Genomic DNA, 16,245 nt, shown 5'->3' with positions numbered 1-16,245 from the left:
ACTGGGAACCTCTTCCTACTTTTGTTTTAACCATAAATCCTTCATTCCAAATCATCCCCTGGAGCTGCCCAGTATTTCAACAGCTGCAAGGCACTTGGCATATGGAGACAGCATCTACCGGTCTTTGTTAACAAATAAACAAGTTGTTCCCAAACTTAGGCCATTAAAACAGAACTACAGTGGATGACCTTATCTATACATCACTCTACTCCGGTGGGAGACGCCCACTGTAAGTGGCATTGCTAGTTCAGACAGTATGTGGATTTAAATTTGGGTAGCAATTGCCCCAAATTTCTCTCTTAGATGTGGTAACAATCGAATCTTCCTACAACCCCTGGACATAGAAAAGGAAGGTGGCTTTTTCCTGATTTTGCAGATACTACTTAATTTCCCAGATGATGGGCTCCTTGCCCACCAATCACAGCCAGGAAGTGGCCCCCCCCACCACTCGGATCTGCCGCCTCCCAGGAGGCTGCTCTGCCTCTTCCCCAGGCCACCTGCCCAGATGATTCCCTGGGTGAGAACAGAGGGAGGGGCGGGGAGCAGCCTGTCAGATGCGGAATCTTCCTCATGGCTTTTACTCCTTATAACCAGTGTCTGAGGGAGGGGTTCACCTGTTGTCCTTTTATAAATGAGGACACCGAGGCTCAAGGAGGGGACATGGCTGGTGAGCAAGTAGGAGAGCCAAGATTGAACCCAAAGCAGTCTGACTCCCAACGCTGTTCTCTGCATACTTCACCATGCTTGTCAAAGTGGGGAGAAAATTCTAGCCTTGTCCTCTTAAAATCCTGTATTGTTCTATTTTTCAGTATGAAGTATAAAAAAAGAGTCCTGTGTGAGAGGCAGGACTACCTTTATAACCAATTCAGACAAATACTACAATATGTCATGATTTTCCTAAAAAACACACTTAAAAGCATCAGGAGATTTTCTCCCCATTGGTGTGATGTTGCCCCTTCACCAGGGCCCTGAGGAGCAGGTCCGGGAAGGGTGGTGTGGACAGAGCCCAGAGGGGCCGCTGCGACCCCAGCAGCACCAGGCACGCCCACTCCTGGTTCTGTGGACTGAGGATGAGGAGGGGGAGGTGTCCCCTAGAGGGTGGTGGGGCCCCGTGTGAGCGAGAGTTCCTGTTCTAGACTCAGGCGTCGGGAGCCCACGTCTTCCCTTGTGGTTCCAGGGTCCCCAGGGCCGGGCCCTCAGAGGCTACTCCTCCCTGTAGTCACTTGAATTCAAGAATCTGAGGGAAAAGGTGGGGTGGTGGTCAGTGTGGGGGCTCCTGAAGGTGGGCACTTGCTCTGCTGATGGACCTGAAAGCTTGGACTTGACAGGAAACACCAGGACACAGTCAGGGGGTGAGAGGAGACAGACCCTTCATTTCCCTCAGCCTGTTTCCTCATCTGCATGATGGTGGTCATCATGTCTTTCAGGAGAGTTGGAAGGATTTGAGGAGCTCTGTCTAAATCATCAGCACAGAATAGGGACTCCTAACTAAAGGTGTTATTTCCAGGCTGAGACCCAATTCCCTGTGCTGGGCTCCCGTTTCCTCACCTATAGAAAGAAGATAATCACACAGCCTTTGCAGGGTGTTCCAGGAGTATAGTGGCCTGGTGACAGGACAGCCCCTCAGGAAGCGATGGTGCTGGCCTCTCAGGCTCTGTGATCTTGGGCACGTCTCAGTTCCCCCTGCTCCTCAGTTTACGCATCTGTGGAATGGTGGGAATCACGCCATTGCAAGGCTCTGTGATGACTGGAGAGGGTCTAGGAAGCCCTGGATAGGGTGGGTTAGGGTGTTCCTGAGCTCAGTGCACAGTGGTCGAGCCCCCTGCCTGGGCCCCCACCCCGGTTCTGCCCCGTTCTGGCTCTGCGACCTCTGATGAGTCCCTCCCCACCTTGGGGCTCAGTGTCCTTGTCCCCTGGTGACAGCCCCAGCCTCACAGAGTAGCTGCAGGGACTGAATGAGGACACACGTCAAGAGCTTAGAGCAGAGCCGAGCACGTGGGACAGGTTCCACCAATGTGAGCTCTGATGTCCCAGAGCCAAAGGACCTTGAAAGAGTCACTTTCCCTCCAGGACTAAGTGTAATGGGTTGGGGTGGAACTAGGTGACTTTTACCCTCAACTGCTCATTGGAATCACCTGGGAGATGGTGACAAGCTCCAAGGACCCTGGGTCCACCCTAGAAATTCTAATTTAAGTGTGCAGATGTGGTCTGGGCAGCTGAGTGTCTTAACTCCTGCAGAGAATGCTGGTGCCTAGCCAGGGTAGAGAAGCCCTGAGCTACGTGTTCTCTGAGGTCACAGAGGGAGAGCTGTAGTTTTTCCCTGAAAAAGGTAGGTTCCACTTGGTGCCTGGGTTGTAAGAACAGATGTTTGGGGTGTTCAGAATAGTCTGTGATGGTGACAGCTCTTAGGAGGCCCAAGAAAGTCAGCCTAAGTGGGTTGGCAGGGACACCCCTCACTTCCAACAGAACTCACTTAGGCTGAGAGGGGCTTCCTGCCCACTCAGACCACCTGTTCATACCTGGGCTTCATTGCTAGGGAAATCTTCCCATCTTTAAACATGAGTGTGTCTAAACAGGTGCTGGAATCCCCAACAGCACTCCATGCTCAGCCCAGAGCCCTCCTGCCTCAATAACCACAGTGACACTGACGAAATCTGCCCTCTGTCCTTTCAAAATGCTTCCAGCTCTGAAAAGAGCTGATCTGTAGGAAAACACCTGTGATGCCTTGTGTGTTTTGAAAGCCAGTTTCCCCAACTTTTTTCCTGAGGGGGTAGTTTTGAAAAGAGGGAAAGGATCCTAACTTGGTGGTTTTCTACTCCTTTATTCATGCAAGTCTTTCATGGCAACTGCAGGGAACAAGGTTTGAGACTTTTGTTGTTTTTTCCACAACACTTTTGTTTTGCCTTCTTACTGCCTAGAGAATAAATACCTCGGAATGACCTAGGTATGACCTGGTCAGACCTAGGAATGACCAGATATGATAACAATCTTGGGTATGATTGTTTAAGCACCTACTATATGCCAGGCTCTCTGTTTTATATTCACCCTCACTCATCTTACCAGGTGGTGCTTTATCCGCTTTGTCTCGAGTCACTGAGGCTTAAGAGTAAAGATCAGAGACGCTAAAATCAATCAGCCCCACGTGCAGTGAGATGGACTCTGATACTTACTCTCTGGGTGTTCTTGGCCTCATACCGTAATGCATCTTCCTGGGCCTCATCCTGTAAATGGGGCCACACTCAGCCCTCCCTCTCAGAGTTGGTGGAGGGATTAAAGAGCTGAGGTTCCTAGAGGGATCAGCCCAGTGTCAGGCTCCCAAGAAACTCTTGATAAGTGGTAACTAATCACAGCATCTGCTCCCTTTACATTCAGGATGCTGATGATTTTATGACTTGACTTACTCAAGTAACAGCTCTTTACCATGTCCTCAAAATGTTTGATGAGTTTTAAGAAGCAAGTTAAATATTTACAAGCGTAGATATTTCTATAGTTGCTATCTGCCAACGTTTACAGGAGGTGTTAGGTAGTTATGGACAATTTGGAGACGCCCCACAGGACCTTTCTAAAGGGAGAAACTGCCCTCACTTTTGACCTGCTGATTTGTGTATATTTTCAGGACACAAAAAGTGCTTCTGCTGCTTCATAAGCCTGTTTCTGTGTGTCTTCTGATTTAATAACAATTAAGAAATTAACCACCGTTGGTTTCTCAGCACTCGGCGATCTTTGTTTCAACCCAAAACTGATCTAGGAGAAGAACCCAGATTCAGAAAAGTATCTGTTTGCTCCCTTTCTTTCAAATTTAAGGATTGGTACACATTAGTCTTACTGGAATATTTGTGGAAAGAGTGAAAACTATGGAGTAAATTCATAGGTACCTGAAGGGGCAGCTCTGGATATAAGTATGCTGCTGCTGCTGCTGCTGCTGCTAAGTCGCTTCAGTCGTGTCTGACTCTGTGCGACCCCATAGACGGCAGCCCACCAGGCTCCCCTGTCCCTGGGATTCTCCAGGCAAGAACACTGGAGTGGGTTGCCATTTCCTTCTCCAATGCATGAAAGTGAAAAGTAAAAGTGAAGTCGCTCAGTCGTGTCCGACTCTTAGCGACCCCATGGACTGCGGCCCACCAGGCTCCTCTGTCCATGGGATTTTCCAGGCAAGAGTGCTGGAGTGGGGTGCCATTTCCTTCTCTGGATATAAGTATAGTCTGGGTTAAAGAGAAATCTGTGTTTATTTAGTTTGGTGAAGCATATTGTGTTTTACTCATGGCAAAAATGCTTCCACTGACTATTTAACTCTCCCACTGGAGCCCCAGGAGGAATAATGCCTGCTGTCCCACTTCATAGATGAGGAGCTAGGAAGTACCTCGGTCACACCTCTCGTTGGATGGCCAGCCTGGTTAAGCTTCCATGTGGTCCCACTGTGCCCTTGATTCCCTTGCATTCACTTCTATAAATGCTTTCTCTGAACTTAAGTTTTCCAGGAGAGCCCAGCTAGGAATAGCAAATAGGAAGAATGTCTGAGACCAGTTAGCACTTTTTGTTCCTGTGCCCAGACTGGTGGGAAATCACCTTGCAGAGGAAAGAAGGTGGACTTTGCACTCAGACCTGGAATTCCATACTCCTGACTCAGTCACCCCAGGGAACCCGTGTGTCTCCTTTAAGATGAGGATGATGGCAGTGCCCTCCCAGAACTATTTGAAGAATTAAAATAATAATATATGTGATAGTTCCTAACTATGTTACATATTTTTCATTAGTGATGATAATCACAATGGTTTTCAGTGTTTATAAATGTTCCTTTCGTAGCCAAGCCCTCTCCTCCCGTGGTATCCGGCCCTACAGTGAGGGCTACACCTGAGCAGACAGTGAACTTCACCTGCACATCCCACGGCTTCTCCCCCAGAAACATCTCCCTGAAATGGTTCAAAAATGGCAATGAGCTCTCAGCCTCCCAGACCAGCGTGGACCCAGAGGACGACAACGTTTCCTACAGCATCAACAGCACAACCAAAGTGCTGCTGGCCACGGGAGACGTTCACTCCCAGGTCATCTGCGAGGTGGCCCACGTCACCCTGCAGGGGGACTCTCCTCTCCGTGGGACTGCCAACTTGTCCGAGACCATCCGAGGTAGATGCTCCTCATGTCATCCCAAACGCATACCTGCCCCCAAGGCCCCAACCTGCTCCTTCCCCCTGATTTTTGTTCCAGGCCTTGAATTGCCTGGAATCTGCTTCCTGACAATCCTGCCCAGTCACCAGGCTCCTAGCTGGTCACTTATTACTGTTTTCATGGCAGCTGCCAGGTGGATGCCTGTCATGTGCCAAGCACTGTGCTAATAGTTTACCAATAGCTTCTTCAACTGCTGAGCACCTACTGTAAGTCAGGCCCCTGTGTGTTTAGTGACTTCATTTATTTTGCTGCAGTTATCATATTTCAACTGCATACCAGGGCTGTGCTTATAGATTGCACACATGGTTAACCTAACAGGAGCCCAGCCTTTGAGCACCTGCTGTGCGCCCTGCACTGTGCATAGTGACTTCATTCATATGCAGAGACAGCCTCAGTGCTTGAGCCCCTATTGCATGCCTGGCTCTGGGTGACTCCTGGGCTGTGCTGAGCTGTTATCCCTCTCCTCCCCTATGACATGTCTGTTCCATAAGGTCAGAACTTCTTCCTGTGCTGTTTCAGTTCCACCCACCCTGGAGATTACCGGCTACCCGTCAGCTGGGAACCAGGTGAACGTCACCTGCCAGGTGAACAAGTTCTACCCCCGGCACCTACAGCTGACCTGGCTGGAGAACGGAAACATGTCCCGAACGGAAGCAGCCTCAGTCCTCGTAGAGAACAAGGACGGGACCTTTAACCAGACGAGCTGGCTCCTGGTGAACTCCTCTGCCCACAGGGAGGCTGTGGTGCTCACCTGCCAGGTGGAGCACGACGGGCAGCCGGCGGTCTCCAAAAACCATACCCTGGAGGTCTCTGCTCCCCAGAAGGACCAGGACACAGGTCAAACCCCTGGTGAGGTCACCACTGCAACTGACCCAGCTGTTGATCTTTTTTTTTTTTAATATTAAAGGTAGTAATTCATACTTTTTATAGAACAATGTAGAAGTCAATAGATTAAAATAGAATTTTAAAGTGAATTCCCACCTCCAAGAGTAACCACTGGTAAGAGTGTGGCGTATTCTTTATAGATCTTTCGACATAAATATCCTTGAAAGAAAGAAAGCAGAGAAGGAGAGGGATTGTCCTGCTCATGGTGTACTCTCTCGCTTTCTTCTACTAACAGTTTCTGTGTTCACCATTCCCTGCCCGCCCACCTCCTCCCCTTGCTCTTTGTGACCTGAGCCTACTCTCGCTGGCTGCCCCACTGGAATGGGGTCGGGGGCTTCAGGCTGTCTGTGGCTTATCTCAAGTGTGATCAGTGCTGCACTAACTGCCCTTGTACATATTCTGTTACATGCGCAGCTATTTCTATGGGATGATCCCCAGGGAATGTTGCTAGGCCCAAGTGCATGCCCATTTAATATGATGGCGATGCTGCCACCCTCCTGGGAGAATGAAAGGTGTCAGGGTGTCATTCTCTCAGCCCCTGTCCAACTGGTTGTCGGCGTATCTCCCTTTCTTCAGAATGACAGTGCCTGGTTGGCATTTTGGTGCCACTGTGGAATGTTCCAACACCTGTACCCTTGTACATAGCAAACCCTTTGAATGGATTAGAATAGAGGCCGTTTCCTTCCTTCGTGCATCCTGAAAGGGACAGCTCTAAAGAAGCCTTGGGGTCTGTCAAGTTGCCCTTTGATGCCACCATGAGCCCTCCCCTCGGAGACAGGATGTGTGGATCCACTCGGGCTGTCTGTGTCACTGGGGAGCTTGAACAAGTCGGTGCCTGTCTCTGGGCTGCTCCACCTGCCCCTGGAAGTGTTGAAGGAGGTGACCCTGGTGACCTCTCAGCTTTGAGTCTCAGCTGCTGGGACCATGGCTGTCTCAGCATTGTGGCTTCAGGGCTGGGTGGGTAGTTGACACCCAAGAAATACTTTTAGAAAGGATGAAAGAGTGAGTGGTTGGTTGGTTAGTGAGGTATTCCTCAGAGCTATTCAATGAAGTAGAGATGACTATTGACCTCAATAACGTAAGAGGAAGCCAGTGTGTGAGGGGGTTTAAATGACCTGCTCAAGGTCTCTCAGTGAGGGCATTGATTTGAACCTGCATTTCTGTGGCTCGGAGCCCTGCTCCTGACTGCACACTGTCCTGCGGGATCCCCTTCCTGTGTCTGGTGCCAGCCTCTGCACTGTCTCCATGTCAAGTGTCCTAGGCTCAGCCCTCCTGGGCCTAGGCCCCAGGCATGGACCAGGGCACTGCCTCGGGGCTCTGCATGTCCAATGGCAGGTCACTCTCCTCACAACCCTTCCCCCCATCGTGTGTGATGCCCCAGCTGCCATTAGGAGATCCAGGCAGACCTGTGTCCCTGGGTGGCCGCTCCATGGCTCACTCAGGTGAGGAGGAACGTATGTCTATTCCTCAGGAGGGCAATTCCACCCACACCCTGCAGCCGGGGTTCCTCCAAGGCTGACAGCAATGTTTCCCTCCTGGCACCTCGGCACAGTTTTTGCGCTGCCTGTGGGTAACCCACAAGGGGAAGTATGTGCAGATCCATGAACATGCCCACGGGGCCGAAACATCTGAGCCAGATGTTGTCAGTTAATGATGCCTGCCTCGTGGTGAAAAGGGGCAGTGGCTTTTCCTTTTCTTTGTTTTAAATTTTCCTACATGAAGCCTCTATTGTGTGTGGTCCTAGGCCCGAATGACAACAACTGGACCAGCATCTTCATCGTGGTGGGCGTGGTGTGTGCCTTGCTGGTGGCCCTGCTGATCGCAGCCCTCTACCTCCTCCGAATCAGACAGAACAAAGGTGGGTGGGTTCCCTGGTTCCTCCCCGAGAGTTTACCCCTGGGCTGTACTTCCCAGACAGAGAGAGGCCTCTGCTTTGGGCTACACGTAGTTTAAGTCATAAGGACGTCCGGTTACTCCCAGTAACAAGAAGTCCAGGGGTACCATTGCCTAGGCTGTGCAGCCCCTTCACCAGGCTGAAGTATGGGTGGGCAGGGGTACCATTGCCTAGGCTGTGCAGCCCCTTCACCAGGCTGAAATATGGGTGGGCCAGGGGTACCATTGCCTAGGCTGTGCAGCCCCTTCACCAGGCTGAAATATGGGTGGGCCAGGGGTACCATTGCCTAGGCTGTGCAGCCCCTTCACCAGGCTGAAATATGGGTGGGCCAGGGGTACCATTGCCTAGGCTGTGCAGCCCCTTCACCAGGCTGAAATATGGGTGGGCCAGGGGTACCATTGCCTAGGCTGTGCAGCCCCTTCACCAGGCTGAAATATGGGTGGGCCAGGGGTACCATTGCCTAGGCTGTGCAGCCTCTTCACCAGGCTGAAATATGGGTGGGCCAGGGGTACCATTGCCTTGGCTGTGCAGCCCCTTCACCAGGCTGAAATATGGGTGGGCCCCCTACCCTGCCGCATCACTGCTCCAGGCCTCACAGTCTCACAGAACCACTGCTGATGTGGGAATTGGGGAGATGCCAGGGTGGCAAAAGGGTCTCAAGGAGGAAACGGTACTTCCCAGGAGCCCCTGGCAGACTTCTACTTTCCCCTTACCTGTCCAGATTATGTGCCCAGCCCCCCGGCAGGAGGCAGGAAGGCAGTGGGGAGAATACCACCACCTACCTCCCAGGCTGTGGGGAGAATTAAATGAGTAACTGTGGGAACAGCGTTAGCAAGATGCCCAGTACAGCAGCAGGCTCTCGATGTCAGCCCCTGTAATCAGTGTTGTAGGTGAGACCAGAAACATGAACCACCTCCCTGGGAGGCTCCCCTCATAGTGGCAAGGTGTGCGGCCTTTGACTACAGCAGGAGGGTATAAGTTCCAGTCCAGGACATTGTGCCCTGTTTGCACTCATGCGTGCACGTGTGTGCCTGTGTGTGTCTGTGTAGTTGTTTCTGTTGACTTGGAGTCAGATGAACCAGGGTTCCAGATCCTTGTTTTATGCTCTAAAGTTTGGCCTCCATGAGCCTCGGTTTCCTCACCTGTAAAATGGACGTGGCAGTGCCTGCTTTGGAGGATAGTTATGAAACAAATAAGCTCATGTGCAGCAACAGCGCGGACACATTGTCAGACCTAAAAAAATGCACGTCCTCTTTCCCACTCTTGAAGACTATTTTAAGCCAGTGTTTCTGAAACCTTTTTGGCTACAAGTGATAGAAATACATTTCATGTCTCAACCCAATGCACACACACCCCATCTATAAAATTGGAACTCTGATATTTTCCTTTTTGTCATATTTTATACTATATTCTCTTAAAAATGCTGTTTGTGACCCAGCACCACGTGCCACAGCCGGCAGAGTGCCAAATGCCGTCCTGAGCTGCATTTCTGCACCCAGACCTCCAGACAGAACTTGACGGGCTTTCTGTGCCTCAGCCACACACCCCTCCTGCACCCCCTCTCCTCTGGCCCCCAAGTTTCCCTCCCCGCTGGACTGCCTGGAGGACTCAGCCCTGAGAGACTGCCTGAGCCTCAAACTCCCATTTGGGAGGGCTGGCATCTCTAGAATCTAGAAGAGGTTCTTCCAGGTGATCTGCAGGATGGTTTCCCTAACATTCCTGGAGCCCCTACACAGGCAGGACTCCTCTTTGGATGGGGAAACAGGGTCTCTTGCCCACCTTGGGAGACAAGCCAGCCCTTGGATGGAGCATTCATAGTGCCTGTTCATAAAGCCCCAGCCTCCTTTGGAGCTTTATCCCTGGGCACCATGTCAGGCTCTAGCACACAGGAGCTCATTTCCGTGGGCTTGGGCATCAGCCATCCAGTGTTCTGGAGAAGAAATGGGGGTTGGAGAGCTGCAGACGCTGGTGAAAGCCACCCAGCCCTGAATGGTGGGTCTGCTTGTGTGCAGAGTCCAGGTCTCAATGTAGACTTTAGTGACAGTGATGGCTGGCCCTCAGTCAGCTCTTTTGATGTGCCAGGCACTGAAGTCACCACAGACCTAACTCCACTTTATAGACGAGGAAACTGAGGCACGGGAGAGTTATAGAACTTGGTCAGGTCTCACAGCTGGTGAGTGCTGGTGCCAGGATTCACATGGCAGTGGGTCTCCAGGGACCATGTTTGAGACCACACTGCACTTTGCCTCTATCCTAATGAGACACCCCCTCTCCCTTGTCAATCCCTGGAGGTGTCTGCCACCCTCTACCTCATACTCACAGTGAAATATCCTAATTTCAGCTCTAGCACTTACCCGTTGCGTGACCTTAGGGAGTCATCTGGTGTCCTTAGTGTGGAATGGAGATGAGCAGTGTCCCATCATTGGACTCCCTGAGGTGACTCGTGTCCCAGCACTTGGCAGCCCATCAGCCTCCATTCAAATGTTAGATGCTGAGCTGCTACATCTAATGGGTACCACTCACCTAAAAATCCAATACCTGCCCAGGCACCAAGCGTTCATCTGGCAGTGAGAATTCTTGCAGTGTGGCAGCCTCCAGCCTGCTAATATGTGATACAGAGCACACTTGCCTGTGCATGTTGCTTTTTAATTACAATTTTACAGCAAAATCAGAGTCAAATGGTGGCAAACCCCAGTGGCTTCTCTGTGGGATGCCCCACATCACAGGCTCAAAACCTCTGAGCCAGACAGACCCTTTCTTTCCTCCCATGATCCTTTTTGCAAAGGTGGTGAGATGAAAATGAATGTCCAGCCCACCCGTGTGACTTAGAGCACTGAGATCTAACCTGGGAGAGGGAGAATAACCCACCCAGGGTCACGCAGCATGTGAATGGGTGGCAGAAGTGGAATTTGCTCTTGCTCCCCCAATTAGCAGTTCTGCCAGAACCTGTTCTCCAGCAGTGAAGGGCCCTGATGGGCACCCAGTCTGGCTGTAGGGTTTCAACTAATGTGTGTGATGGATGGAAGTGAGGCTCAGCCAGAGGGAGGGCAGCTGGCCCTCTCAGGCTGAAGGTTGCTTTGGGATCTGACCTTTGGCAATTCCCAGAAGTGGGAAAGCTGGCAGGCCCAGCTCTTTCTGCTGAAAGATAATGGACCACCCACCCCACTAGGGTGGGCATGGGGTTTCCTGTGGTTTGGAGGATATGATTGCAACAATTCCTCCCAACATCCCTGGGGGCAAGCCTCTGCACCCTCCAGAAAGTAATTATAAAAGAAAAGTGTGTTTCTAAGTTGAATAACTGGCTTCTTTTTTTGCTTTTCTCTTTCAGCCAAGGGCTCCACTTCTTCTACAAGGTAAGTAGGTCACTGGGCTGGAGTGCTTTTGCAGTTATTTGGTTGTTTGCCCCCCAAAACTGCCAAGCAGAATCTGCACCCACTGACCCTCACTCCTGTGCCAGTCAGCCTTCCTGTGTCTTTCCTTTGTAAGCTCCTCCCACCAGATCTGTCTCTAATTACTGCCTCAAATGAGGTGATTTCAGCACACAGAGGCACTGATTTCCTGACTGCTTCCCACAAACAGTGAGACCCTTACCAAATCCTGTTTGGACTGTGGCATAAACTCCTGCACATGCCATCCCCAAATCTAATTGTATACTGTGCTGTTTCCTTTGTTCATTAAGTATTTATGGAGGGCTTTGACACAGGTAGCCTGGGCAGTGCCAGGGTAGGTGGGTATGACAGGTAGGTATGCACCTGTGCCTCCTGAAAACTGTGCCTTGGTCAGAGGCTAAACTGATGACATTACATCACGGAAGGTACATTAGTTGGTTTTGATTTAACATTTGCCATGATTTTTGCTGAGTCCCTACTATATGCCAGTTCTGTTCTGAATGAACAAGACTCAGTCTGGACCTTCATGAAGCTCAGACACCAATGAGAGGAGCAGGCAGTAAGTGTGGAGGTGAAACAGTCTGTAATGTCATGTCAGGTGGTGACAAATTAAACACGGCAAGGGGATGGAGATGGGGGCAAGGGCAGGGCCTCTTCTGAAGAGGGAATATGAGCAAGGACCTGAAGCTGGGGAGCCGTGAGAGGGCACAGGCTGGGCAGGAGAGCAGGCAAGGCCAAGGCTCAAGGTGGGCTGGGAGGACGGGGGAGGCCAGCAGTTGGGGCAGAAGGAGCGAGGGAACAGGAAGGGATGAGGTCAGAAGGTGCAGCCCATGTGTCTTAGCTGCAGCCCACACAGCAGGTGGGTGACTAATCCAGACTGCAGCTTTGGGGAAGCACTCCCCCCACCAGCATTCACCCAGCAGAGTAGAGGCCGCACCCCATCACCTACCATGTGAATGTGCCTGTGTGGAAACGTGAACGTACTCTAAGTACGATAAATACAAACTATAAACCGCTTCATGTTCGTTTAGGACAGGTTTTGCCATCAAATGGGTTTTGCAGATCTTTTGATTCTTTTAGCACTTTGTGGATTTCAGAATTGCAAAACAGAACTGAGGATGCAGAGTGGAAGCCATTGTCTAGGGGCTGTGGCTGTTAGGACTCCGGATTTGACTCCCAGTTGGATGAAGGGGCGTAAGAGGGAGCTGATCTGACTTTGTTTTCAAGGTGCCACTCTGACCACATGTGAGGACCAAGCTGTAGGAGGGAGGGTGGGTGGAGGCAGAGGGGCCAGTGAGGAGGCTGCTGCAGTGGTCCAGGCGGATGGCTGTGGCCTGGATGGGTTTAGAAATGGTCAGATTCTGGAGATATTTTGGAATTAGAGCCAAGGGGACTTGCTGACAGATTGTAGGGTCAGGGACAACCCCACAGTTGGGGGAAGGGAGTGCTGTATGCTGAGTTGGGGGGTCACTGGTGGCAGGTATGGTGGGGGGCAATTCCAGGCCTGTGGTTGCACACAGCAGGAGCACCTAACCCATCTGAGGAGTCCTGGGAAGCATCGGGCCTTCCTGCCGTACCAGGAGTCTGTGGTACCCTTGGGAGAAAGCCTTGCTTTCTGCTCTGACCTCTACAGGTGGCTTCCTGCTCTGAGCCCTGGCCAGCCTCCCAGCCTCTGGGTCCCCGAACAAACAGAGCCACCATTCCAGCAAAACCGGGCTCCTCACGCCCGCAGGGAAATGTGTTTCCTGTTGCCATGCCTTCACCCGCCATTCTTCCCACACCAAGTACACTCTTTCCCAAGAGCAAGGCTTGGCTTTCGTCCTTTGCCTGGAACCCCTCAGTGATTCCCTGTGGCCCTCCTAACAGTCCAGATGCTCTCCTGAGGCCCCCAAGCCCCTTGCAGTGCAGCCCTGCTGAGCTGGACAGTTTCACTCACTACCACTCCCAGGGCTTGAATTCCATGGCTCAGCCTCGGCCCCCACCTCCTCCCTCACGCTGCATTCTCGTTCTCCTCACCCTGTGCTCCCCACCCCTGCTCCTGAATCACCCAGGATCTGCACAACTGCAGGGCCTGGCAGTCACAGCAGGTTCTGAACAGCGCCCCTGGGTGGTCTGACATGGAAGCTAGCGTGGGTGAGCCTCCTTTTACTTGGTTACCTCCTGCTCTTCCTTCTGGGCTCGGCGAGGGCATTACCTCCTCCAGGGACAGAGTCTCCTCCTGGGAGCTGGGTACACTGGGCTATCCAGGCTGTCTCTGCACTTGTCCCTGTAGTGTGACCTACCCCTCTTCAAGGCAGGGTGGGTTACCTCCCTCACGTTCATTGCTGATTACTGCTGAACTTGGCACTGTGCCTGGAATGGAATAGGTGCTCAGTAATAGTTTGTTGAATGAATAAATGCTACCCCAAACTACTCCAGTAATCCCTGATCTCTAACCTCGTGAATCCCAAAAACTATCCCTGTCAGTGGCTTCACAGCCTCAACTATGGAAGGAGCTCTCTTTTTTGCTTCATTCTTACTGCTGTCACTATTTTTACTTGTCTTGTCTCCCCAATTATCAATACATTTCTGGAAGAAAAGGGCTGTGTCAATAATAATAATGACAACAGCAGCAGCTAACGTTTATTGAGCACTCACTGTGTTCTAGGCACAGATCTATGATTTCACCTATATTAGCTCATTGGTGATTTGATTATCACAAAAATCCTGTGATTTACTATTATCCCAATTTAATTCAACAGAGGTTTTCAAACTTGAGTGTGTAGCAGAATCCCTAGGAGGGCTTATTAAAACGCAGATTACTGGCCCCTTCCCTTGAGTTTCGATGCAGAATTTATATTTCTAACAAGTTCTCAGGTGGTGCTGACACTGCTGTTTCTAAGCCAGACTTTGAGAACCCCTGCTTTAGATGCTTATTATTGTCCCTATATGTGGTTAAGGAAACTGAGGCTCAGAGAAGTGTTGTGACCTTCCCAAGGACCCACAGCTAGCAAAGTGCAGACTATGAGTCAACCCAGGTTTCTCTGACGCTGAAGCTGAGGCTCTTCATCACTGATCCAGTGCTTCTTGCTGCCTGTTTCTTCTTCCCCAGAGAAGCCAACCGTTTTCTGCCTTTTTTTTTTTTTTTTCAGTTTTTGAGCATGATCCTACCCAGGGAGCCGTGAGATCACTTGCTCCCTTTGATCTCTCTAAACCAAAGCGCTAGCTAGTGAGCGGTACTGGTGCTTTTCCATGCAGCTGCCAGCTTCAGCTCGGCTGGCTGGGATCAGACACTTTGCAGAGAATGTTGGCGTGGATAATAAGCCAGCTTCCCGGGAGGGGGAGGGGCAGTGGCAAGAGTTGGGGGTGCCTCTGCTTTGAACTCAAAGGGCCCATCAGGTTGCAGGGCCAGTGGGAGGACTGGCTATTTCTAACTCCCTGGGTTAGGAACGTACAGGAGAACATTGTAATCCTCCCCAGCTCAGATGAGAGGAAAATGTGGCTCTGCTCCCTTAATTGGGCACTGGGGTTCATTTCGTTGGCCATTTGTTCACTTGTCAGACATTCACTGCGTTTATTCTTAGAATAGTTAAGGCTTCCCTGATTCTTTCATTTATTCATCTGGATTGAGCGCCAGGCCTTAAGCTGGGGGGATTGCAAAAAGGAATAAAAAGACACTAGCCCTGGTCGGTTGCACTTTTGATCTGATGGGACAGATGTTTGTTCATTCATTCAACAAACATCTCTAGCGTGCTGATGATGCACCAGCTCATTACTAGGTGTCGAGGCTCCGGTGGTAAACATCATGGACCTAGTCTCTGCTCTCATGGAGCTCATGGTCCACAGGGAGGCAAGTTACCATACTAGCTGGGAGGTTAATACGTGGTGTGCTACAGGTGCGGACTAATGCACAGGCTCAAAGCAGAGGCGGGAGCGGGTGTGCCGTGGGTGGTCAGGGAAGGCCATCTAAGGAGGGGACATTTAGATGACAGCTGAGGGGCAAGAAGGCTCTAGCCTTGGGAACATCAGGGGCAAGGGTGGACCAGGCAGAGGGAACAGCCAGTGCCAAAACCCCAAGGCAGGAGCAGCTGGACATGTTCATGGACCAAGGAGGAGGCAGAACGGGGGAGAGGCAGGGGGAGGGCGAGCAGTGTGGAGTGAGCGAGGCCAGAGACAGGGCTACAGCACATCACGTGGGCCGGGCAGTCAGGACACAGAGATGGATTTCACTGTGTGGTGGGAAGGAGTTGAGGGTTTTGAGCAGAAAAGTGACATGACATCACGTATGCATTTTACATGTGGAGAGTGGAGTGTGGGGGGTGGGGGGGCAGACCTAGAGCAGAGACGCCAGGGAGGAAGCTCTTCAGAAATTTGAAACCTGGATGGTGGCGATGATGGTGTCTGGTATGTATTTTGGAGGCAAATCGACAAGCCTTGTGGTGGATTAGACACGGGTTGTAAAGGAGGAGGAAGGGGAATTGGGGGGCGGTTCCCATTTCTTTAGCTGAGCACAAGGATGAGTAATAGCAATGCCATTCACTGAGACGGGAGAGACCCAAGGAGAGAGAGACATGACAAAATGGATAACTGCTTCCCATCTATAATTATCGCTCTGAGAGAGGAGCCCAGTGTTCTGAGAATGGATTTTGGGATAGTGAAGGTTTCCCTGAGAAATGACCATTTGAAACAACTCTGGGGGAAGAGAAGGAGTGGATCAGAGGAAGAGGCAAGGTGGACTGAGTGTGCAAAGGCATTGGGGCAGACTGATCGGCATTCCTTCCAAGTCTCTTGAGCACCTATACCCACGTGGTGAGGAAGCATGGCAGACACACAGACATACAAACCCGATGGGAAAATATGCAAGGAGTTTGAAACTGTCACGGAGGGACAGCCCAGCCAGCTTAGCACTGTCAGAAGCCATCCCAAATACGT

At 51.2% G+C, this 16,245-nt stretch overlaps 1 protein-coding gene across 6 annotated transcripts in view; it reads left to right on the top strand.

Annotated features, from left to right (window-relative positions):
- The window catches only part of SIRPA (signal regulatory protein alpha), a 43,532-nt gene that overhangs the window by 20,843 nt on the left and 6,444 nt on the right, over nt 1-16,245 (top strand). For all 6 annotated transcript variants that reach the window (XM_061436773.1, XM_061436772.1, XM_061436771.1 and 3 more), the window contains exons 4-7: nt 4,804-5,124; nt 5,686-6,015; nt 7,796-7,909; nt 11,274-11,298. In XM_061436773.1, the coding sequence (XP_061292757.1) occupies nt 4,804-5,124; nt 5,686-6,015; nt 7,796-7,909; nt 11,274-11,298 (790 nt within the window). The remainder of the gene's footprint in view (nt 1-4,803; nt 5,125-5,685; nt 6,016-7,795; nt 7,910-11,273; nt 11,299-16,245) is intronic.

This window comes from Bos javanicus, chromosome 13 (genome assembly GCF_032452875.1).
Source record: "Bos javanicus breed banteng chromosome 13, ARS-OSU_banteng_1.0, whole genome shotgun sequence".
NCBI classification, from domain to species: domain Eukaryota; kingdom Metazoa; phylum Chordata; class Mammalia; order Artiodactyla; family Bovidae; genus Bos; species Bos javanicus.
Note: the sequence above shows the minus strand (reverse complement) of the source record. Positions and strands in the feature narration are given on the sequence as shown.